Source organism: Spinacia oleracea, chromosome 3, assembly GCF_020520425.1.
Source record: "Spinacia oleracea cultivar Varoflay chromosome 3, BTI_SOV_V1, whole genome shotgun sequence".
NCBI classification, from domain to species: domain Eukaryota; kingdom Viridiplantae; phylum Streptophyta; class Magnoliopsida; order Caryophyllales; family Amaranthaceae; genus Spinacia; species Spinacia oleracea.
Window position 1 is genome coordinate 69,602,209 of NC_079489.1, and position 24,091 is coordinate 69,626,299.

Genomic DNA, 24,091 nt, shown 5'->3' on the forward strand with positions numbered 1-24,091 from the left:
AATTTCAAGATCGAACCCCAGCTGATAAACATGATCGAGAGACACCAATTCGGTGGGGAAAAGGGTGAAGATCCTAATCTCTATATTCAGTCTTTCATTCAGTATTGTGCCACCATTAAGCAGAAGAATTTAACACCGGAGCAGACTATGGAGATACTCTTTCCATTTTCATTGAGTGGGAAGGCAAAGCTATGGATTAACAGTCTCAACCGCGCAGCTATGAAAATCACCGATTGGAATTCCTTGGCCCTTGCGTTCTATGTTAAATATTTCCCACCTGAGAAGACAGCTCGTCTGAGGGGTCAGATATTAGGTATCTCTCAACAAGCAGATGAGAGTTTGTTAGAAGTTTGAGAGAGATTCAAGGATTTGCAGAGAGAGTGCCCGCATCATGGTTTGGATGACTGGTTCCTGGTTCAGCAGTTCTATAATGGTCTGGGTAATGAGTCTAGGTGTCTTTTGGATTCAGCTGCCAGTGGGAGATTTATGCAACTGGAGGTGCCTAGGGCTTTAGAGGTGATTGAGGAGATGGCCATCCATAGTGCCCAATATGGGAATCCTAGAGGTTTTGCCGACCGGGGTGTAAAGCATGAGATGAATTCTATTGAACAACTTACTGCTCAGCTAACTGCCCTACATCACAAGCTAGACAATATACAGATCGCATCGTCCCAATCCACCCAACATGCTAGTGTCGCTGCAATGAGTGCCCAATCTACCAATGTCTGTAATACTTGTGGGATGCAAGACCATTATGCACAGGAATGTCGGAGCTCTATCGAACAATGCAATGCATTCCAGTCCTACAAGAAAAACAATCCGTACTCCAACTCTTACAATGAGGGGTAAAAAAACAACCCCCTACTATCATATAGGAGTACTAATGTCCAGAACCCCTATCAGATCCAACACCCTCCACCACCACAACAACAGTACCAACCACCACCACAACAGTCATACCAACCGCGGAGTAACTACAACCCGCAGCCTAGTGGACCACCTGGTTTCCCTCCACAACCTCAACCCACACAGCCTGATCCCATGCTTGTAGAGATGAGGAATATGATGTTGGAATTGCAGAGATATCTGAGCGAAAAGGATGCCAAAATCGATGCCCTCACAGCTCATAACAAGATCATGGATAAACAGTTGGCACAAATGGCTACTACTCTCGCAGAGAGACCCAAGGGTCAACTCCCTTCACAGCCTGTGACCAGAGAGTCTGTAAATGTTGTCACTTTGCGGAGTGGATATGAGTATGATGGGCCGCCTATGACTATTGAGGAAGAGGTTGAAGTACCTGTAAGTGGTGCTGTGCCAAGAGAAAGTGAGAAGGTGGTCAAGGAGAAGGAAGCTAACACAAGGGTTGAGAAGAAAGTTGAGATACAAGTTCCACCTATCAAACTTCCCTTCCCTCATCGTCAGCTAAAGAACAACCTAGACAAGCAGTTTGGTAAGTTCTTAGAAGTGGTAAAACATCTGCAGGTAACGGTCCCTTTCACTGAATTAATTACTCAAGTACCTGCATATGCTAAATACATAAAAGACATCTTGACTAGGAAGAGAGCATTTAGTGAGGTGGAGACTGTTGCATTTACTGAAGAGTGCAGTGCCTTACTACAAAATAAGTCTCCACCCAAGTTGAAGGACCCCGGGAGTTTCTCTATCCCGTGTAATATTGGCAACCTTTTTATTGACAAAGCCTTATGTGATTTAGGTGCCAGTGTTAGTGTCATGCCCCTGTCTGTATGTACTAAGTTGAACATGGGTGATTTAAAAGTTACCAACATAACTCTGCAAATGGCTGATAGATCTGTAAAATACCCCCTAGGTGTTCTAGAAGATGTGCCTGTTAGAGTAGGTAAATTTTTTATCCCTGTTGATTTTGTTGTGTTGGACATGGAAGAGGACAGGCAGATTCCTATTATTTTAGGTCGACCTTTCCTACACACTGCGGGGGCAATCATAGATGTCAAGAATGGCAAGCTGACCTTAAATGTGGGGGATGACAAGGTTACTTTCAATTTAACCCATGTTGCTAAGAGCCCTATGGTAGAGGAGTCATGTTTTGGAGTCAATGTTTCTAATGATTATTTTAACACTGAATTGACTCATACTAACTCTAATAACTCCTCGGAAAAAGCGCATGTTTCAAATTGTTTTGCAGGTGGAGGAGATCGGAGTATGAACTCTTTGGCATGGGTTCAAAATGAAGCACGATTTGATGATGCTGAGACCCGAAAGGCCGAAAGCTCGGTGAACGGTGGGCACCGCATTCATGATAGGGGTCGTGATCTGTCACTTCCCGCACCACATAGTTCATCCAAGGTATTCGAATTGACACCAGATGGCACCATCTTTGGTGCCCCCATTCGATGAGTTGTTGTGGCTCTCATCGCCTTCCTTTCGTTGTCTGCACATAAACTGAGATTGTGTAATGGCTATATTGCATCAATCTAATAGGGGATGAGTATTTCACTATCCATTTATTGCTTTTCGTAGTGTATTTTTTCGCTTTCGTTTGTGTGTTTTAGTATAATTTTTGAGCAAGTGTTGTTAAACATATACAGTAGGTCAATCAAAAATTCAAACTTGCATAATTAACAAGGCTAGGCATTCAAATTTGTTAAACATATACAGTAGGTCAATCAAAAATTCAAGATTTATCAACAAGAATCGCAAATATTTAATTTAACATCTTAAATTTACGAAATTTTGCATTCGAAAAACTAAAACCTCCGAAAAGTCATAGTTAGGCTTCGAATTTGAGAATGCCTTTTACATGCGGAATTGACACAAAAATCACTCGATTTGGATGAGTAACGAAGAAACTGCCGAAAAACTGCGTACGTATAATTAAATAAACGCAATTTGCAATTAATTAACAATTACGAAAATTAATCACCCCTTTTAATTCTTGCAAATTTGTAATATTTAACCATGTTCATGCAATTTTAGATTATGAAAATAATAAGAGGCTCGTGATACCACTGTTAGGTTATGATACATATAACAATTCATAAATCATGCGGAAAAACCATAAAGCCAGGAAAACATATTATTTACACATAATCATTTAGCATAGTTTAGATGCATACTCTTTGTTGCGTGCCTTCCCTAGCTGCGCCCGAACCGAACAAGAACAAGTCTTTAGGACTCCAAGTGTCGTCCCTCCGTAGATAGTCCACAGCACGTCCGGATCCGCCTTAAGATTGACCAACTAGAATCGCCCTTAAGGTACTATTATTTTCGGCACTTTATAGGCAATTGTATGACTGAATTTTGCTCTCAAAAACTCACTTTGAATACTTGAATGCTCGATGTAAATATGTGACCCTAGGCACCTATTTATAGAGTTATGGAAAAGGATTTGGAATCCTATTAGGATACTAATTTATTTAATTATAATCCTACTAGGACTCTAATTAAATAAACTAAATCTTTTAGGATTAGATTTAATCATATGACAAATCCCGGTAGCTTTAGGATTCGAGTAGCACACAAACACATACGCACGCACAGCAGCCCACGAGGGGCGCCATGCGCGCGCGCGCAGCCCGCGAGCTCGCAGCACACTGCCACAAGCCCACACGCTGCCGTAGCCTTGGCGCGCGCTGGGCCTGCCTTGCGGTGGGCCTGGCGCAGCCTTGGCTGGTGCGTTTGTGGCGCGCTGGCTTGCTGGGCGATGGCCTGGCTTCGTGCTGGGCCTTCGTCCGGCAGGCCTCGTCCGATGCTTATTCGTACGATACGCTTCCGATTAAATTCCCGGTTCCGGAATTCATTTCCGATACGAACAATATTTAATATTTCCGATTCCGGAATTAATTTCCGTTTCGAACAAATATTTAATATTTCCGTTTCCGGAACTATTTTCCGATTCCGATAATATTTCCGATTCTGACAATATTTCCGTTTCCGGCAATATTTCTGATTCCGGCAATATTTCCATTTCCGATAATATTTCCCGATACGTACCATGTTTCCGTTTCCGGCAACATCTACGACTTGGATAATATTTATATTTCCGATACGATCCATATTTCCGTTTCCGGCAATATCATCGTTTCCGGAGTATTCATTTCTTGCCTGTGACGATCTCAGCTCCCACTGAAACCAAGATCCGTCGATTCCGAATATCCATAGATGGAGTATTTAATGCCATTAAATACTTGATCCGTTTACGTACTATTTGTGTGACCCTACGGGTTTAGTCAAGAGTAAGCTGTGGAATAATATCATTAATTCCACTTGAACTGAAGCGGCCTCTAGCTAGGCATTCAGCTCACTTGATCTCACTGAATTATTAACTTGTTAATTAATACTGAACCGCATTTATTAGACTTAACATTGAATGCATACTTGGACCAAGGGCATTATTTCCTTCAGAAACCTGATAGCTTTAGGATTCGTATAGCACACCAACACACACACGCACGCACAGCAGCCCACGAGGGGCGCCATGCGCGCGCGCGCAGCCCGCGAGCTCGCAGCCCATTGCCACGAGGCCCACACGCTGCCGCAGCGTTGGCGCGCGCTGGGCCTGTCTTGCGGTGGGCCTGGCGCAGCCTTGGCTGGTGCGTTGTGGCGCGCTGGCTTGCTGGGCGATGGCCCGGCTTCGTGCTGGGCCTTCGTCTGGCAGGCCTCGTCCGATGCTAATTCGTACGATACGCTTCCGATTAATTTCCCGATTCCGGAATTCATTTCCGATACGAACAATATTTAATATTTCCGATTCCGGAATTAATTTCCGTTTCGAACAAATATTTAATATTTCCGTTTCCGGAATTATTTTCCGATTCCGATAATATTTCCTATTCTGACAATATTTCCGTTTCCGGCAATATTTCCGATTCCGGCAATATTTCCATTTCCGATAATATTTTCCGATACGTACCATGTTTCCGTTTCCGGCAACATCTACGACTTGGATAATATTTATATTTCCGATACGATCCATATTTCCGTTTCCGGCAATATCATCGTTTCCGGAGCATTCATTTCTTGCCTGTAACGATCTCAGCTCCCACTGAAACCAAGATCCGTCGATTCCGAATATCCATAGATGGAGTATTTAATGCCATTAAATACTTGATTCGTTTACGTACTATTTGTGTGACCCTACGGGTTCAGTCAAGAGTAAGCTGTGGATTAATATAATTAATTCCACTTGAACTGAAGCGGCCTCTAGTCAGGCATTCAGCTCACTTGATCTCACTGAATTATTAACTTGTTAATTAATACTGAACCGCATTTATTAGACTTAACATAGAATGCATACTTGGACCAAGGGCATTATTTCCTTCAAGTGTGTGCTTCATTGTAGTTTTTGGTGTTAGAGAGGTGAGAAGAGGGTATTTTACGGTTTGGACGTTTAATGATGTGCAGGTCTAAGGCTCCAAGTTCGAAAAAGTTGAATTTAAGCTGAAACGGAGTAGCCTGCGTTTCGCCCGATCCGGATCGGGCGAGGAGCGCCCGATCGGGCGCGTGTCGATTCAAGGAAAATGTTGGAAAATCGCCCGAGCGGGCGACGGTTGCCCGATCGACACAATGGGCGAGTCAAATGCCCGATCGGGCGAAATTCCGCCTGATCGGGCGGTTGGTGATGACGTCAGTTCGAGGGTTTGATATGATTCTGGGTTGGAAAAAGTCGAAGAAATGGGCATCGCATTTCGCCCGATCCGGATCGGGCGATGAGCGCCCGATCGGGCGCGCACAGAAAGAAGAAAAAGGTTCAAAAATCGCCCGATCGGGCGATTTGCAAATCAGCGACAAATAAGCCACGGGATCTTCACTTCCTCATTCTTTTCTTCATCTTCAACCTTATTTTCTCTCTCCTCCTCCATTAAACCCCAACTCTCACAAACTTCAATCCCCCATATCTCCCTCAAATCTCCACCAAATTCAACACTCTTTACATCAAAATCCCCCTCTCATCATCCTCTACAACCTATACCCAACCAATTTCAGTTTACTCCACTCTCCATCAAACCCCCAAATTCAACCAAAAACTCAAAACACCACCAAAAATTCAGATTTTCACCATGACTAACCGACCAAGGAGGAGTTGCACCACACAACCAAGGAACCAACATGAGGCTTCCACAAGCCGAGCTTGGGAGCCGACACCACCACCTTCACCGCCCCAATTCGAAGCCGATGAGGACTTCCCGGATGTCATTTTTGCTACGGAGTGGCAACGAGACCGATTCATCTACCTCAAGAAGAGGGAGGTAATCCCCACTCGTTTTATTTGTCAAAGGTCTTTGCATGCAATGGGTATTGAGAATGATGTAAAACGTTTTTTTATGGTGTCGGTATGAAGGATATGTATAGTATGTTGCGTCTCACCTTTAGGCGTATAACTTTGGAATTTCTGAGTTCGTTAGTTTTGCGTAGAGATGGTTATAGAACTGTGTCGGCGGTTCAGTTTCGCTTGATGAACCGTACTGTTACCATGAGTATAGCTGATTTTGGTGGGATTTTTGGTTTGTCCACCGCCTATAGTAGGAAACCTGGTAGTGCTCATAACAACTGTACCATGTGGGGAAAGCTGACGGGTAATGATAATCCTGGTAGTATGCAACACTTGCATGCTTCCAAGATACAACACCCTGTCCCTATTGTTTTCTACAGGTTTTTGGGGTTCACAATTTTTGGGAGAGAGGAGACCCAAAATGTTAGGAGTACTGAGCTGGAGATTTTGGGTGGCTACGTTTTAGAAGGGGAAGAGAGGTATAAAATGAACCTAGCACATCATATGGCCTCCCAACTCTTTTCTATAGCCACTAGCACACATACCCCTCGCATTACCGTTGGTGGGTTGATCACCCACATTGCCATGGCCACAGTTAACTTTGTTGAGGCTAACCAAACCCCGGTTTTGGGTAGCAACTTACTTGATTTGGCCTATTTTGCTGGACTTCGCCGCCTACAGGGTGAGCATGGGTTGTTTAGGCCGGGTGCCATGTGGTGGATGTTTGAAGGGAGCAGGCTTTTCACCTTGCCTGACCCTCAGGGCCGCACCCGTTTCAGACTCGGTCAGGCTCACTATTTATCTGCTGGATTTGAGGGTGAGCCGCAGCCTGACCCGCAGCCCCAGCCTGACCCACAGCCAGCACCCTTCCTGGTTTACCGCGGAGGGATATGGAGTTCCCGGTGCCATGGGCACTTTAACACCCACCCACTACGGTGGGTTTGGAGCGGGCACTAGCGGTTATGGCGGTCGAGGTGGTGAAGATGGTGATGATGATGGTCAAGGCCATCAGTGATGTTGAGGAGGATTGAGATGGTTCGATACCCCTTGAGCCAATGAGGACATTGTCTGATTTAGCTTGGGGGGTGTTTCATTCACTTGTACATATTAGGTATGTTTTCCTTTTATTTTTTCATTTACTTATTTTTGTGTGTTTATTTTGGTGTGTTTACTGTTTTCTAGAGTAGTTTATTGTTTTGAGAAAAAAAAAGTACAAAAATACGTTCTGATGAATACAATATCATGCTTCCCTGTGCCCCTTGAACGAAAATTGTTTTGATTCTTGGTATTTGATGATGGGCAATGTAGATGGGTTAGCCATGATTTGATATTCGATTGTTTTGATGCCTTAACATGAGTCAACTCCGACTAACCATTTGTGGACTTGGTGCTTGACTAGTTGATTTGGTTAGGATGTGTGATAGCTTCCTGGTGTGTCATTGATTTTGAGTATTGATTTGCAACTGTTAGTAGTGTTTTATGACTCATATACATGCACATTGTGGAGGACGAAGGCAATTTTCTGATTAGGTAGCCTTCAGATGAATCTAGATACATTTGTTCCCTCCTTTTCTACCCATGTTGTTGCTTGTGCCCTTTATTCGGTGACTAGCCATATTACAAGCCTGTAAAAACCCCATTGGTTACTAGTCCCAAGCCTAGCTTGAGGGAGCTAATAGTAGTGAGGTGAGGGAGTTGTAGTGTGCTACATTTTGAGCACAAAGTGGGTATTGAAAATGGAGTTCGTCTTATCATGTTTGTTGTTGAAAATGAGTTGAAAATGAAAAGAGATGAAAGAACAAAACAAATGTGAAGGTTGCTAAAAAAGAAAGAAAAAAAGAGAGATTGAAAAAGAAAAGAAAGAGAAAAATCTATTACTCTCATGAAAAGTTCAAAGTATTGTTTCAATGAAGTTTTGCAAATTCATATCCTTATGAGTGATTGGTTACAATTGTTAAAAAAGGCAAGAAAGTATGGTGTTGGCTATTTGTTGTTTTGTCATGTGTTAAGTGGGAGAGTTATGGTCATTATATTGGTTGATCATGGTTGTTTTTAGGATTTTTGCTCCCCAAAGACAAGGCTTTAAATCTCACATTATACCCAAATTTACCGCACCCTTACCTAAGCCTAACATTACAATCTTTGAAGACCTTCCGACCTTTGTGCATAGAGTCGTACTTATGTGAAAATAGTTGTTTATCAATGCAAGTTATGACATGACGCATTTCGAGTCGACTACTAGGTTGAGTGTATGTTTTTCTAGACACACGAGTGTTGTGAGTTTGGGAGGGAATTGTTCACTTATACGTTGGGAGGAGAGCGAACGGGTACATCCTTTATCCGCCACATAAATGAGTGACGAGTGTGTGAGCACTAGTCTTGAATTCCATTGTGCATTTGTGGTTCGCTTTGCGTGACGATTGTTAGGGTGGATTAGTGGTTGAATGGATTTGATTGGTTGACATTGATGCATGCTTGTTGGATTTTGCCTTGAATTATGTTTTTCATTTTGAAATATGTTGGGGGTGAAGTTGGTCTTGTATTCATCGATGATTTCCTTGCTTAGGGACAAGCAAGGATCTAGCTCGGGGGAGTTTGATATGTGTGTTTTATATAGTGTTTCACCCCCGTCCCTTAGTACTCTTTTTGTGTCAAATGAGCTCTTAGGAGCCATTTTTAGTACTAATATGTGTTATTTAGCGTGCCTTGAGTTTCAGGTTCAATTATGAGAAATTGGTCTTTTTAGACCTGTTTCGTGTTGATTTAGGCCACTACACGAGCCCGAGGAAGTTCGGGACCTTTATCGTCGACTTTCGAGAGCCTTAGATGCTTATGGTTGAGCCCCGAGAGTTAGACTCGGTGATATGGGCGAAGGATATTGAGGATTGCAAATCGCCCTGTGTGCTGAGGGCGAAATGCGACCATCGGGCGAAAGGAAGAAAGAATTGAAGTCTTCAACGCGCGCCCGATCGGGCGCACTTCGCCCGGTCCGGATCGGGCGGCCATCTGGAGCTGTTTTGAGCCTATTGCAAACCCCCCGATCGGGCGGAATTTCTCCCGATCGGGCCGACTGTCGAGCACTTCGCCCGATCGGGCGACGCCAACCTCCAGCAGATTTTCGCGAGCTTCTTTTCCGTTTTTATGCTTTATTTTAGGCAAACTATATAAACTAGCCTTTATTATTTTGGAGGACATCTTTTTATTCTAGTTTCTAATTACTTAGTTTATTCTAGTTTCTAATTACTTAGTTTATTCGGTATAAATACAGGTAATCCTTGACTAATGAGTCGTCCGGTAAAGACGACGAAAGGTCTTCAAGAGTCTCCTTCATAGACCAGAGTTAAACGGAGGTTATGGGCTGAAGTTCAAGAATTAGGTTTAGGATTTATTGATTGCCTCCCTTCTGATGTGCATCCGGGCCGTATATATAGGAATATATGATAGAAACCCTAATCTAGTTCCTTGGTCAACACGAACTCTTTGCCTAGCCGATCTATTAGGTTTGGGAGTCCGTCCCTTCGGCGGAGTATAATTGGAAGGACCTTAATAACTACGGGCCCGCCGACTCGTGTGGGCCGTCCTCCTTGGATCGTCCCTAATATTCGTACTTCACTCACGTTAACTTCCGTCTGGGCCTATTGCGCAGGGCCCAGGTGTCGACGTGTTGTGGGCCGTTTGTATTCCCAAACAATTGTGAAAATATATGTCGAGTTGAATCTAACAAGATACATTAATATGTTTTAACTTACGTATAAATCATTGAGAATATAAAATAGTGTAAAAGTAAAATGTTACAACTATTAAAGCGGAGGAAGTAGTAATGTTATCTGTTTTTAAGCTAACTTTTAGCTTATACTCCCTCTGTCCCGAAATACTCGCACCGCTTTCCTTATAAAGCCGTCCCGGAATACTTGTACCGTTTCTATAAATGACATACTTTTCCTAATTTTATATGTTTATCTCACTTACTTAAGATCCCACCCGTATTCCTAACATCTAAAAAACCATCAAAAAATCACATTCATCCTCCATCACCCTCAAAAAGTTGATTCATTTCCCAATAACTATATTAAAAAACCCAAATATCAACAGACACCTAATTAAATAATCAGTCAATTAAATTACTTAAACCATGTGTCGTTCAAACCGGTGCGAGTATTTCGAGACGCAAGGAGCATCCATTCCTTAGTTGTTTTTCCTCATTTGTATTATCAAAAAAATAAATACTTCGTAAAAATTAAGCATTTGAAATTAACTTTACTTTGCATTTCTTTCATTTCCGCCCTCTCAATCGCTCAAATTTGCGGTTTATTTTTAACTTTTAATGCTGGGTTTCGTTGATTCTGATGAAGTCGATTTGCTTTCAATACTCCTTAAAATTTTCGCTTTTGTTCTTGTTTGATTTCGTAATTTGTGCGAATTCTGGTGGTTATGGTATTTGAATTGAGCATTTCACTTTTCTAGGTCTGATCCAGCTGACATTGATTACTATTTTACTACTATTCGAATGTGAATTTGAACCCCTAGGTATTTTCCATGAAAATTTGAAATTTGATTTTTGTGTTTGCAGTAATTCGGAGGGAGTTTCTGCTGCTAATTTTCCGGAGTAAGTTTCTTAAACTTCTGTGTTTTATCTTTGGTTGATGATAAGTGATTCAAATGATTAGATCATAAAATTGAGAGTGCTCGTAATTTCAATGTGCTTATTTACCAGATACCTTATTTTGCCAAATTGTTTGAGTAGCAAACACGATTTGCTGAGCACCTACTAATCCAATAGCTAATTGATCACTGTGTTAACTGTTGTTTACTAGATTACGCCATAATTAGAGAAAATATGCAACTGCTTTTCTGACAACTCTCCTCAACAAAAGGGGGAAAACAAGAAGATTAGATAGATGGAGACAGAGAAATCCTAGTTGATTATCTCTTTAACTAAAAACAATTAATGACATATAAAATAATAGAGTTTCAGGAAAAATAATTCATTGTTGAAGAATGTCGCTGTTATTCACAATCAGTACGATAGTAGTAAATTATTTAGTGTTGCTGTTGCAGCTTCAAATGCCTCAAACTGAGAGTATACCGTGTCTTCAATTCCTTTGTGTGTGTACCCTTCTTTTTATGCACCAACACTTGACAGTGTGCAGTCTTTGTATTCCATATATGATGAAATGTTAAACCACTTTTTCTGCAAGAAAATTTCAGTACTGAAGTTAATATCTTAAACAAGAACCCCTCCCCCATAGACACACAAAAGATTGTAAGAAAGAACTGAAAGAACACTATAAGTAAGATCTGTAATCACAAAACATTAATTGAAACATAATTATATACCTGCAGCTATCATGGGAACGATGAAGTACTTGACATCTGTAAGTGCTTGGACATTTGATCTGTTCTGTGGGGCTCCTAGCTCTGACATGAGTCCGTAACGCCATGATTTATGGAGCAAAATCTGAGCCTTTTTTATTTTGTGCCAGTCTTCCCCTGTGTGCTCTCTGCATCGTTCCATTAGTTCTGGGCACTCAGTTATCTCGACTTTCATTAATGATTCCACTTCCCTGAGCCCATCTGGTAGCCTTGTTAGACGCCGGCAGCTTTCAATACGAAGATGCTGGAGTGCCGTCAGGCAACCTATCCACTCTGGCAGTGCTGTCAAGGAAGGGCATGCTGATATCCACAGTGATCTGAGACTTTGGACATACTTCAGCCCCTCTGGGAGAGTCTCCATCTTTGGTATTTCTCGGAGGGTCAAATGTCTAAGGCAAGTCAATGATGTCCATGGAGTTCTTGAAGTTCCTCTTAAATGGTGAGCTAGTCTGATTGGTAATCTTGATATGGTTTTAAAGTTGCCAGTTGTACTAGTCCCATTGTCAGAGAGATCGAGTTCTTTGCAGCTGGAAATCTCCAACCTCTCCAAAGAAGTTAGATGCTGCAGCTCCGGGGCCAGTAAACTTAGTGCATGACACCTCTCAACTACGAGTAGTTTTAGGTTAGGAAGGTTCCCTAACCCCTGTCTGACTGCTTCAAAGCTCCTCAGGTTTGGACATCCCTTAATCTGCAGGTCTCTAATTCTGGAGATATTCCCAAGTTGCTGCCGGTTGGCACCAGATGCCTTCTTTGCACATTCTTCTAGCAGTAACTGATTGACATTGCGCAGATTAAGGTCTAAAACCTTCATGAACAAAGGCATAGATCTCAGATTCGGGCAGTTCCAAATCATTAATTTGGTAAGACAAGGAAATGATCGAATTGCTTCTTGCTGCCTTGACGTGATTGTCACTTCTTTCCTCCATCCTTCCAGCTTGTAGAAGTTGTGGAGGGTAAGTTCTTCCAGGAATGGGAAGAACAGCGGGGATTCTAGCAATGTTTCTTTCTCCACATATCGCACGTTGGCCATGTGTCTGAGGGTGAGTCGTTTGAGGGATGGAAGTTCACCAAATGGTGGAAGATGTTCGCATTTTTCACAGCCCTCAATGCTGATAACAACTAAGTTTGGGAGAGATGTAGCTAATCTATTCACCCCTGCCCAGATTGGGAAGTCTTCCCCTTTGTACCCTTCTATACAGAGGATCTTGAGCTTCGAGTTTGGATGGAGCTGCTCAAGAAGGTGCTTGTGGGAGGATTTTTCTTCTTCTGATAGGAGATGCGTCACTTTTTCCACCTTGGAGACCCTCTTTTCCCAGCTGATCTTTAGTTCCCTTAGATGCTTTTTCTTGCGCAACTCTGCTTGTGGGGCTTCAGGTATGGCAGTTGTCCATTCTCCCGTCAACTCAATTGCCAACCGTCCTCTCAGGTTGTTGAGTTTTTTTAGAGCTTTTAGCCCAGTGTTAGCCATGTCTTTGGAAAATTCCTCACCAACTACAAAGCGACTCAGCGTCTCGAGCTGAGTTAATTTTTCCAATCCTAGAGGCATGCAAGTCAAGTTATCGCACTCATCAACCTCAAAACGACCAAGGTTTATTAGTTCCCCAAAGTTATTTGGTAATCTTGTAAGATTTGCGCAGGAGTTAAGTTTCAGTGTGTGCAAGTTGTATAGTTCTGTGACCGACTTGGGGAGAGTAACCAGACCATCATTCTTGGAGAGATCTAGATATCTCAGATGGATCAGCTTGCCAATGGAAACAGGCAAATCCTCTATTCCAAGGTTATGCAAATCTAATACCCTAAGGCATTTAAGACTAGAGATCAACATATTGCACATCAGCGGACCTAACTTTGTGACAGAATCTGGTTCGTTGACTGAAACAAGTGTCCGTAAATCTTGAGCTTCGAGTTTGGTTGATGAGGTTGTGCTCAGTGAATCACTGTCACAGGTAAAAGAGACATGTTTCCATGTTGAATCCAGATTTATTCCTGAATCATCGGTTACGTACAAGCTCACAATCCCTGCTGAAGATTGACATGCTAGGGTGCGCATAATGTGATGCATCTTACAGGTGATAATGTTCCTCAAGTCATCAGTCATCACATCTTCAAAGAAGCAGCGCCGTGACAATTCTAGAAAGTATTTCTCTGCAGCTTTCTCCAAACTTCGACCATGCCGTGGGTTAATAAATCCTTGTGCTATCCAGAGGCTAATCAAATCATGCTTGTTGAAAGTAAAATCATCAGGAAACAAGGAACAATAGCCAAAGCAAGCCTTCAGACGAGTTGGAAGGTCGTGGTAGCTGAAATGTAAAACATGCTTCATGATGTCCTCTTCTTGATTTTCACTAAATATCAATTGGTCTTTGAGAGATGACCATATCTCCTTACTTTTTCCATAAAGAAGGCTCGCTGCAACTTTTATGGTAAGTGGAACACCTCCGCAATTTCCAGCAATTTCACGCCCTATCTGCTCCAATTCTGGATCTCTTTGATTTTCTTGTTCAGGATTCCTTCGATTATCTTGTCCTAGTGCAAAATTTTCGAACAAAAACCAAGAATCATTCTGTGATAAGCCCTTCAATTTGTAAGACTCAGAAATATCAGTTTTTGCATTATCTGCTACTGCCACATGACGCGTAGTCACCAAAACCCGGCTTCCTCTTGCACCTGTAGCTAATATGTCTTTTAAATGCTGTCCGTGTGTGATACAAGCATCATCTAGGATGAGCAAATAGAGTTTCCCTTCAATCTCTTTCTGAAGTCGGCGCTCATAGATGTTTGCTTTATTCTTGCTAAAACTATGACTAGGTGCAGTTTGAGAAGTATCCAAATTTTGGCATCCCAAAAGATTACGAAATGTCAACCCATTTTGATGAACACGGGCATGCAGAAATTTAGCAGGTTTAGGATTTTGGTTATTGCTAGACCTCCTATTTGTACAAGATTCCACAATTTCTTGAATGATTTCCCTCTCGTCGGTTATCTGTGAAACTTGAATCCACATTCTCAAGTCGAAATGACTTTTAACCTTTTCATCATCATACACAAACTGAGCCAAAGCCGACTTACCTATTCCTGGTGATCCAACTATAGGAATGACAGAGACGCTGGTTTCATTTTCTGTTGATGGTCGCAGCAGCATCTCTATGATTTTCTGTTTTTCGTTGTCCCTCCCTATCACCCTATTCCTATTGAGACTGTAAGAGTACCGGGGAGGCTCAAATGGTCTTTCAAGAAGGTCAACTGTGTCGAAATTGTTTCGCATCTGCATCCCTAGAACTTTTATTTCTTGGCCTATCTTCTCAACTCGTCTAGCCATTAGTAAAAGTCTGTTAGAGGGGAAGAAAAGACTGACCTTTTGTGCAACTCTGCTACTGGCATTGACCATTCTCTGTAAGCCACGTCTGACATTCCCCCCCAGATTTCCATTCTGATCCTCAACTCTAGCAAAGTTTGTACTGTTAGCACGTGTAAGGATATCGTCAAGAAGGTCATCAGCTTGATGAAGCAGAGCCACAAGATTCTCGAGGCTACCACGAAGGGAATGATCCTCATCATCTTCCAGTGCTGCCACTGCACCTTTTATCATCTTCAAAGATTCTGCCAAATCTGTCAGTCTCACTGATGAAAGCAGCAATTGGTGCTCCTCAATATTCAAGGTTGTTTCGAGGTTCTCCAATATCACTCCTTCTGCTGCCATTCTTTAGTTATCTGAAGGTGGTTAGTGAAGGAATATTGATCTTACAGGTAGAGGAGGTTCAGAAGCTGGTAATGTGTAGAACGGTATGTTTGCAAGGACTCTAGGAGAATAATTATGTAGAATGGTATGCAAGGAAATGATTTAGCATTCCTCTTATTATTATAATACATAACCCTTTGTATGTTATTAGTCAATGTTATTAGTTCATATTATCAAATTTTGACGCATTACTTTCCACACTTTCCTCCCACGAAAATGGTAACTTTATTCTTAAGGTCTTTTCAATTGTTGCTGTAGGCCGGAAGCTGTTTAGGGCTGGAATTTGATTGACAAAATTCAGTGGCTGGCTGGCTGCAAGGTTAGTGAAGGGCTTGTTCGATATCACTGTGAGTTTCTAGTTTTTAGTTTTGAAAGTCATATGATTTAGAATTTTAGATTAAATCATGAAGTCATACCTATAAACAACTTTTAGTGTTTTTTCTTTTTTTAGTTTTTAGTTTGCAAAAAACAGAAAACTGAGAACAAAAAATGATACCGAACGGGTTAATCAATTTACCGTCACAAGACTCACACCTACTACATACTCACGGAGTTGATGGTTTTAGAAATAAGGTTACAAAGGGTTACCATAAATAATTTTCTACTTCGTATAGTTTAAGATGATTGATTGAAGTACACTGCAACATCGCAAATTGAGGATACGTTTTATTAATTTTAGATGCTTATTTTTCTCTTTGCAAGAAATAAATCGGGTCAATGGCTTAATTACTTGTATACGTTTAATAATGTGCTTGGTTATTTACTTAATCATCTGATCTACCAAAGTGTATATTTTTATATTCCATTAAACAAAGAAGGCTTGATGAATCATGGTCGATAATTGTCATTGACAGGGACTTCACATGGCATAGGTAATAGGTGTATACCGTAACTGTCTGCATATGTGCTGTATTTAGTGAGGCATATACATATATTTAATAATATAATTATCAAACAAAAAAAAAATTATAATTATCAAACCAAAAAAAAAAAATACTATTACCAAATGAAAATGAAGTTATAATTATTAAAACAAAAATAAAATATAATTATCAAACAAAGTTTAAACTCATGGATGTAACCGGGAAGTTATGAAAAAGCATCCTACTGTATATAAAAGGGTACACACTTCATAATACTTTCTCCCTTTAAAAACATAAACTGAGTATGAAGTATTTCGTAAGTCTATTGAAGTATTGAGCGATTCCTCCTAATATCAATTGATTTTAGGGTGCAATATAATTCTCCGATCTTTGTAACACCAAAATAAGTGAGTTGAACGACGAGGGGAGTTATAACTTATAACCTAAACTGTAAAAGGTCTAGCATTGATATAACCAAAACTTTCATCTTTATTAATCACAAGCTCGACGGACGTCACACATCTTACAAATCAAGGTGAGTACTACACAAATAAAATTAAAATAATAGGATTCATTTAGGAAAGATAGTGTTGGACTATGTACAAGATTAAGATGTTCCAAATCAAAATTAATTAACGATAAGGTGAATGAGCCAACCATGCTGAAATCTTTGTCAATTTTTTTCAATGGTTGAATGGCCGCATGAAGATTTTCTCAAAACACCCCTCAATGGTTGAATCCCTTTCTTCAGTAAGTGGCTAAGTGCTCCATCATCTAGTTACTTCAATCATGACCCAGGAGTACTATTAGTTCCATCTCTCTCATGTTGTTTTTTCCCAAAATTTACCCTCAGAAATTCCAAAAAATCCGATTCTTAAGGACGGATCGAATGACATCTCGTGATTTAATGAAGCTAATAGTCCGTTTGTTAAACAATAGTAATGGTGGTAATGGTGATGAAATTGCGTGTACTTCTGTCAGGAAATTTAAATGTCCATATACATGGTTTTGCAACTCTAATATGAAATATAAGTATTTTATTTTTCATAAATATCCATTACCACCAATTTTGTACCACTTATGGTTAATGGAGGTTAAGAATATTTATGAAGAATATTTCATAATTAGAGATGGAGAAGCATTACCATGAATATTGTCAAGAATTTTCCTTGCAAAATTACACAACAGTTCATTACCATTACAACGTTATTACCGCCTACCAAACGGGTTGGAATAGTTAAAGGGAGACTGGTGGCCGAGTGTGGAGAGGATATTATCCTTTTTCATGTCTGTGATCTGTAACTGAGTTTAGAGACAAAGTATGGTCTAAACAAGTTATCCATGGAAGTAACCAACTTGGGCTCACTATTTTAATGGATAACATATACTGGAGATTCCTCTGGAAGTCCCTAAACCCTGTTGTTTCATAATGCTCTCGTAAACGCCACCGTATCTGCTCTCTATTCCCTGTATATAAGAGGTATAAAACTAAATTGGATAAGATAAAAGATATTGATTCATAGCCATTGTAATAAAGGGGACTTGATCTCTTGCTTAATTGCCGAGCAAACAAAAGATATCAATTCATAACCAACAATCTGATGTTTTAACTTAATGGCTAATTAATTAGCAAGGCTACTTCAAGTTACATTAATCTATCAGCAATATGATTGATCAAGATCTGTTATATTATGTATGATAAGATCAAAGATGCATATATTAATTAGCAATTGCCGAATGAATGAATCACAGAGAAATTATTTGGAAGAAACTTACTTGCTGAGCTATATCTTAGAACAACAATGGTGTACATGAATCTCGAATTCCAATGTTAGGTATGTGCTGAACAATGTGGAAGTCTTCCCCTCCTACACTTGTTTTATCCCATGCTTTAACCTTTCTCAATCTGCTGTTGAAATCAGTTGGCATGCGTGCAATCTCCAAGATTTCAAGGGTACTTGTAGACTTCAACTCCTTTGGCAATCTTTCTAGACTTGCACAAGAGGTAATTGACAGCTTTTTGAGACATGACATTGTCCCCATTTTCATCTCCCATATCTTTAACTTGGGCAAATTTGATAATTTCAACTCCTCAAGTTTTGGAAATGCGTTTTCCCGACAAATCCATTCATTCCCCAAGTATGAGTCCTTTGCTAATCCTAGGAATTGCAAGTTAGGAAGCTTCCCTAAAGCATCCATAGTACCCTGCTTCTCAAGTTGAGTGAAGTGGAGTTCTAATTTTCTAAGGCTAGAGGGAAACTTAAGTGGTATCGACTTATCTGGTGCTCTTCCCATCAACTTTAGCTTTTTCAGTTTATCTTTTGAAGACAACATGTCTAGACACGGCACTAACGAGAAGCTATACAGCCCATACCAATCCAAAGCTAAGGCATAGAGATTATCATTTGTCTTGATCACGGGGCTGTTGAATACCGCCTCTAATTGTTCAAGACTTGATATCCCTTGTATGCATAGCTTCGTAAGAGTTGAGCTCAATTTTTCCATTTCTTTTAGCATCCAATTTCCTCCTTTTACACCCCATAAAGTTTGTAAATCCTTGAGACTATCCAACTTCAAATCCTCCATTGTGTTACTCGTCAAATCACCCGGAAGGAAAAGATGTCGAAGACGCTCCAACTTCCACAAGACATTAGGTACTTTAATTTCATTATTATGAGCAGAAACATCCCAATAATCTAAGGTCAATAACTTGTCCAATTTCCCAATGGACTTAGGGAGTTCTCGTATGTTAGTTGATCTTACCCTTAGATACCTCAAGTGAATTAAGCTGCCTATTTCGATTGGAATGGTACTACTGGAGGTTTTAATTCCAATAATATCCAAGACCCTTAACAATTTGAACTTCTCGCATACACAGGCAAGGTCCAAAGTTCGTTGCCTACTCACTCTACCAATTGTTCCAACTCCTACACCGGTATTGGATTTTGCAAAAAGCAGCAATGACCTAAGGTGTGAGTTATCTGCCGAAAGGGGTTTGGAGCACTTGCTGCATGGAAATAGTCACAGTTTCGTCATTAACAAATTAAGGTATGGGATAACAACAACTCATTGAGCATTTGCCCGACCTTTTCCTTAAAAATTTACTGTATTTCACAGGGGTAACAAATTAAACAAACTTCAATTGTTATTACTCTGTAATCTCTTATCTTATACGTAGTACAAAACCCGTCATTATTATTACTCTGTATTCTCTTATCTTATACGTAGTACAAAACCCGTCATTATCTGTATGTTATAATATAGGCAGATTGTGTAAGTAGACTCCGAATAAATAATAAAATTCAGCTACGAATCTTTCATAACCATTTATATAGTATAATCTTATAGAATTGAGGGGTGATGATCTGAAAAGTCAAAGCATACATATTCACAATCCTTCAATTCATGTAGCCTGGAAGATAGATACCATCATCATCATCATGTACTGCAAGTGTGCAACTTACAATAAAATTATGAATGTAACTTGTCATTTCGCATAACGTGCTATTTCGTCGAAACTTCCTGCAACTTTGAATAACTAATATAAGTTATAATACTTCAACTCAAAATTTTGGTATGAAAAAGTACCACAATAACTTATTGTGATATTAGTGTGACTTAATTATGGTTAACAATAGCTGTCGCCTGTCCTGTAGGAGGTCATATTTTAACGCCTCATAATAAGCTAGTGTGAAACGGTCACATCCTTGCATCTAATCACTTGCACTGATTCAATTAGGATCGAGCTACCATGTACTAGCTTGTTTTAGGGGTCTTATTAATTACTAACTCCGTTTTATAATGATCTTTACATTTACTATTTACACAAATATTAAGACAAAAGAGTGGGAATATGGAAAACATATGCAAAAAAGTGTAGATTTTGACCTGAGATCGATAGCAGCTCGGCGTGATGAATGAGTCCTGGAGCCTTGTTCAAAATCCGAAGAAAAAATGGTGAGGAAGTGTAGCTCTTGGGCTTTCAAGATACAAAGATCCCTCATTATATCATGAACCCGAAGAGTCTTGACTTTGCCAGCATAAGTCTTGGTCACAACTTGAACCATAGTGTGATCAACTAGTTCCTGCAAGAGTCGTTTTGCTGCATCTTCAGGCGTTTGGTCGTTTATTTGTTGTTTTTTAACAAATCCTTCAGCGATCCACATCCTCTTCAATGACCCTGCAGAGATAGTGGAATCTTCTGCTAGGAGTCCTAAGTAGAGAAAGCAGGGTTTTAAATAGTAAGGAAGTTCATCATAACTCAAAGCTAAGATATCATTTACTGGCCGATATAGATGCGTGCCTTCTTCTCCATCTAGACGAGTAAACACCCTTTCCCATTCGTGGATAGTGTCTTTTATCTTAAGGAGCCTGCCTAATGCCACTATAGCTAATGGAAGACCTTTGCATGTCCCTAACATCTCCATAGCCAATCCCCGGTATTCCCTAGCTAACTCTCTCCCATTATCGCTTCTAGACACCTCGTTAAATAGTTTCCAGCTATCATCATCGTTGAGGAATCGTGTGTAATGGTATTGCCATTTCAAGTTGTATTCCGGAGACTGCTGCAGATGTTGTCGAGTAGTGACTATGATCTTGGTGCTGGTGGTAGGATAGACACTGGAAGAAGATTCGTGGCCTAACAAGCTTTGGAGAATCTTCTGGAAAGATTCCCAGTGCCACACATCATCCAACACAACTAGGCACGTTTCAGTGCTCAGTAAACGATGGAGCTGCGACTTGGTCAACTCGAGAATCTCCTCGTCGGACTCATCTCTTTGATAATCATAACCTGAAATCATATTGGAAGGAACGCCTCCCAATTGTCTAACAAGTTCAGACATAAGCACCTTCTCATGATATGCGTCCCACTCCCACTCTTGAGAGAGCGGTACCCATGCCTGTTTCTTGAAGTGCTTCAAGACCTTCCTATGTTTGTAGATGTTTCTAGCTAGGGTAGTTTTTCCAGAACCACCCATGCCTACAATGGCAACCACGTCAACAGGCTCATTATTTACTTTCCCAAGTAAGATTTTAACCAGCCTGTCAACGTCATTATCAATGCCAACGACAAAGTCATCTTCAGCTTGGAGATGAGCCTGGAAGGCCAGGGCACCATGGACTTGTGCCTCCCTTAGCTTCTTCTTCGGGCTTTTTGACACCTTTTCACCACACTCATGAGTATTATACTGGCTTTTCAGCTTGGTCCGTACCTCTTTCATCTGTTCTAGTAGGCTCTGGATCTTCCTGGAAGCCTGATGGACTCGGGAGGACTTGAAGAGGCCGCGTGGGCGTGGCATCAGGCTTCTAAACACAGTGGTTTCAGTTTCGGACACAAAGGTATCCACCACATCCTCAGCATCATAAGAAATTCTTCCCAGTTCAGCCAGCAAGGCTTCAACCTGCTCAGGGTCGTTGGGTTCCTTGTTTCTCACTTCATCAAGATAGTTGACCAATTCTTTGAGCTCTTCCCGAAGGTTTTTGGCTTCAGATTCCACATCCAATAAAGCGTTGGATTCTTCAACAATCAGGGTATCTATGTGTTGGGCAGCCAAGGACACCGCTGATTCACCCATTATCTCACCTCACCTGCTTTCAAGAGTTTAGAAATTCCGTTAGTTATAAGATTCTTTTATGGGTCAAGCCAATATAATTAAGGCCCTCCAATTTTTACTTTAAATCACAACGCACTATATATAATTGAATCAACAAAAGAAGACGGATTCCATACGTTGAACGATCTATTACTGGGAGTTTTACTTTGTCAAGCTAGCTAGGGCCAAGCTGGAGTCACCTGTATGAGCTCCCAAACAATGATTTATGTTTGTCAAAGTTTGAAACATTACGATGCAGGAGGTAGCTGGATTAGAGGGGAGCCATTATTAAGGCAGCTAGCAAGCGTTGACTTTTATATTCTAAGTGTTGAGAATATCAAACCAAGACCGGAAAACTTTCTTTCTGAAATGGAATGTGTGGTTCTCCAATAACAACCTACTATACTAAGTATTCAAAGTGGGACTATAATAACATAACACTCAATAGTCAATACTCAATAGTCAATAGTTCCAAAGATAACGGAGAGTGGGTACTCGGAATCATAATAAGAAGTAGTATTGCTTTATTACTCAAAGTATTCCGTTCCTTTTTAATTACTCCGTATTGTTTTTAGACTATCTATGTAACTTTCACTATAATAATTTAAATCATTGCACTAAAATTTTGGTCATTGGTATAAAATGGAGTCGGAGTTAAAAAAATATGCTTAGAGCATCTCCAATGGTTATAGCTAGGGAATAGCTTGAAATTTATAAAAAGTTTCAAGCTAATAGCTAGACCATTGGAGTGCAAATAATAAATTAGCTTGGCAAAGAAAATTAGCTTAAATAAGCTAATTTGCTTTATGGGACAAGTGAAACTAATTTAATTAACAAGCTAGTTGTTATCCATTGGAGCACAAATTAGCTAGACAGTGAAATAGCTTGAAATCTTATGTGGCATAACAAGCTAATTGTCAAATTAACTTACTATTGGAGATGCTCTTAGAAATACTGAAATGTTAAGTATTTCCAACAGAAACTTGAGAAGAAATATGATTTCAAGAGAATTTCAACAATTACCCTGCAATGGAATTGATATGTTCAATAAATGTTATTATAAGACAAATAAAATATATACTCCATACTCCCTCATTCTTTATGTATTTTTGTTTTGAACGTCCTTTTTTAATCTTTACTTTTGTAATTTTTTTTTATATTGTACTGGAGTACATAAATGCTCTTGATATCCTGTGAAAAATCATGTCAAATAATTATTTTGATCAATCATATTCATTTATTAAATATTTCATACTTTCTCATTGAGGCATTAGATCACCTCTCTCACTTTCCCAATATCAGATCTTGAATAAAAGTTAAACATTATTAGTAAACGTAATCTTCATTGTCTAAATAAAAAGGGAATCTTTACTACAATAATTGTTTGTTAAATCGCATGCGTGATACAAAACTTCAAAATTAAAAAGGATAGAGAGAGTAGTGTTTATCCTACAAATTACCGAGTACATATTTTTAAACAAAGCTAGTACTACATGTTTAGCCGTTTAGGTAGAAGGTACGTAGGACTGTAGGAGTAGAATAGTTATCTAGGGTTTAGTGGCTTGTATAAAGATTTTTACGGTTATTATTTGCACAAATATTAAGAGAAAAGTAGAAAAGTTGGTTTAATATAATTAAATATGGACAAAGTAAGAGAAATGTGTAAAAAGGTGGGTGATGTAAGGGAAAAAAAAATGAATAAATTAAGAGAAAGTGAGTGAAAAATTGAAAAAATTGTAGGGTAAGAAGGGTAAGGTAGTAAATTCTCATATCTAAAAGTAGAAAAAAGCAAAGTGTAAAGAGCATTATGAAACAGACTAAAATAAAAAGTATAAATCATTTTGGAACGAAGGTAGTATATGATAATAAATGATAATGATTTTATGTATATTTTCTAAAGACGTCACAGTGACAATATCTTCGATAATTTATCATCCATTATCAGATGAGAGTGGGTATTGAGTTGTAATGGAAAATTTATGAAGAGAAACACATGTTTGAGATTGAAAAAATTGCATTCCAATGTCAAAGAAATTACTCCCAAATTTATAAAATCCTCACTATTGATGACCCCGAGAGGTGTAACAATTTTAAGGTGAAAATGATTTTACATGGAAAACATTTTTGACATCCTATAGGGTAAAGAAGTTCTTCCGACCCTTTGCAGACTTTGTTTGTTTTCTGAGTGAACAACAGAACATCTACCTTCTAACAATTACAGCTCATATTAGAAAATAATTTGCATTTTTATGATAAAAACGAAGAAGAT

General features: G+C 39.8%; 4 protein-coding genes and 1 non-coding gene across 5 annotated transcripts; 1 reads left to right on the top strand and 4 right to left on the bottom strand.

The window, feature by feature from the left end:
• Window positions 1-291: 291 nt before the first annotated feature.
• LOC130470905 (small nucleolar RNA R71) lies at window positions 292-398 on the bottom strand. The gene has a single exon (XR_008931621.1). It is a non-coding gene; the product is annotated as a small nucleolar RNA R71 (small nucleolar RNA).
• Window positions 399-1,272: 874 nt separating this feature from the next.
• On the top strand, window positions 1,273-2,064 carry LOC130469764 (uncharacterized; the record flags this gene model as incomplete). Its single annotated transcript, XM_056839223.1, has 2 exons — window positions 1,273-1,302; window positions 1,408-2,064. Coding segments are annotated over exons 1-2 (687 nt in total), but the record flags the coding sequence as incomplete, so codon positions are not given.
• A 9,027-nt stretch (window positions 2,065-11,091) lies between these two features.
• LOC110802697 (putative disease resistance protein RGA3) lies at window positions 11,092-15,326 on the bottom strand. The gene is made up of 2 exons (XM_022008151.2): window positions 11,591-15,326; window positions 11,092-11,444 (listed from the first exon to the last, which is right to left on the bottom strand). Exons 1-2 carry the CDS (start codon window positions 15,324-15,326, stop codon window positions 11,431-11,433), a joined length of 3,750 nt encoding a protein of 1,249 aa, XP_021863843.2. The 3' UTR covers window positions 11,092-11,430.
• Window positions 15,327-16,699: 1,373 nt separating this feature from the next.
• Window positions 16,700-19,555, bottom strand: LOC130459128 (probable disease resistance protein At1g58602). Its single transcript, XM_056839224.1, has 3 exons — window positions 19,539-19,555; window positions 18,005-19,235; window positions 16,700-17,695 (listed from the first exon to the last, which is right to left on the bottom strand). The coding sequence occupies exons 1-2, from the start codon at window positions 19,553-19,555 to the stop codon at window positions 18,020-18,022; spliced, it is 1,233 nt and encodes a 410-aa protein (XP_056695202.1). The 3' UTR covers window positions 16,700-17,695; window positions 18,005-18,019.
• On the bottom strand, window positions 19,026-22,098 carry LOC110802706 (putative disease resistance protein At1g50180). The gene is made up of 4 exons (XM_056839225.1): window positions 21,960-22,098; window positions 20,117-21,817; window positions 19,613-19,750; window positions 19,026-19,235 (listed from the first exon to the last, which is right to left on the bottom strand). Exons 2-3 carry the CDS (start codon window positions 21,802-21,804, stop codon window positions 19,627-19,629), a joined length of 1,812 nt encoding a protein of 603 aa, XP_056695203.1. The 5' UTR covers window positions 21,805-21,817; window positions 21,960-22,098; the 3' UTR covers window positions 19,026-19,235; window positions 19,613-19,626.
• Between the last annotated feature and the right edge of the window lie 1,993 nt (window positions 22,099-24,091).

Bases quoted from the DNA above. Each gene is read 5' to 3' on its own strand.
- LOC110802697 (XM_022008151.2), bottom strand. From the start codon at position 15,326: ATGGCAGCAGAAGGAGTGATATTGGAGAACCTCGAAACAACCTTGAAT.
- LOC110802706 (XM_056839225.1), bottom strand. From the start codon at position 21,804: ATGGGTGAATCAGCGGTGTCCTTGGCTGCCCAACACATAGATACCCTG. The intron at 19,751-20,116 runs GTCAAAATCTAC...TCAAAGTTGCAG, and splicing joins CGAGCTGCTATCGATCTCAG to GAAGTTTCGACGAAATAGCA.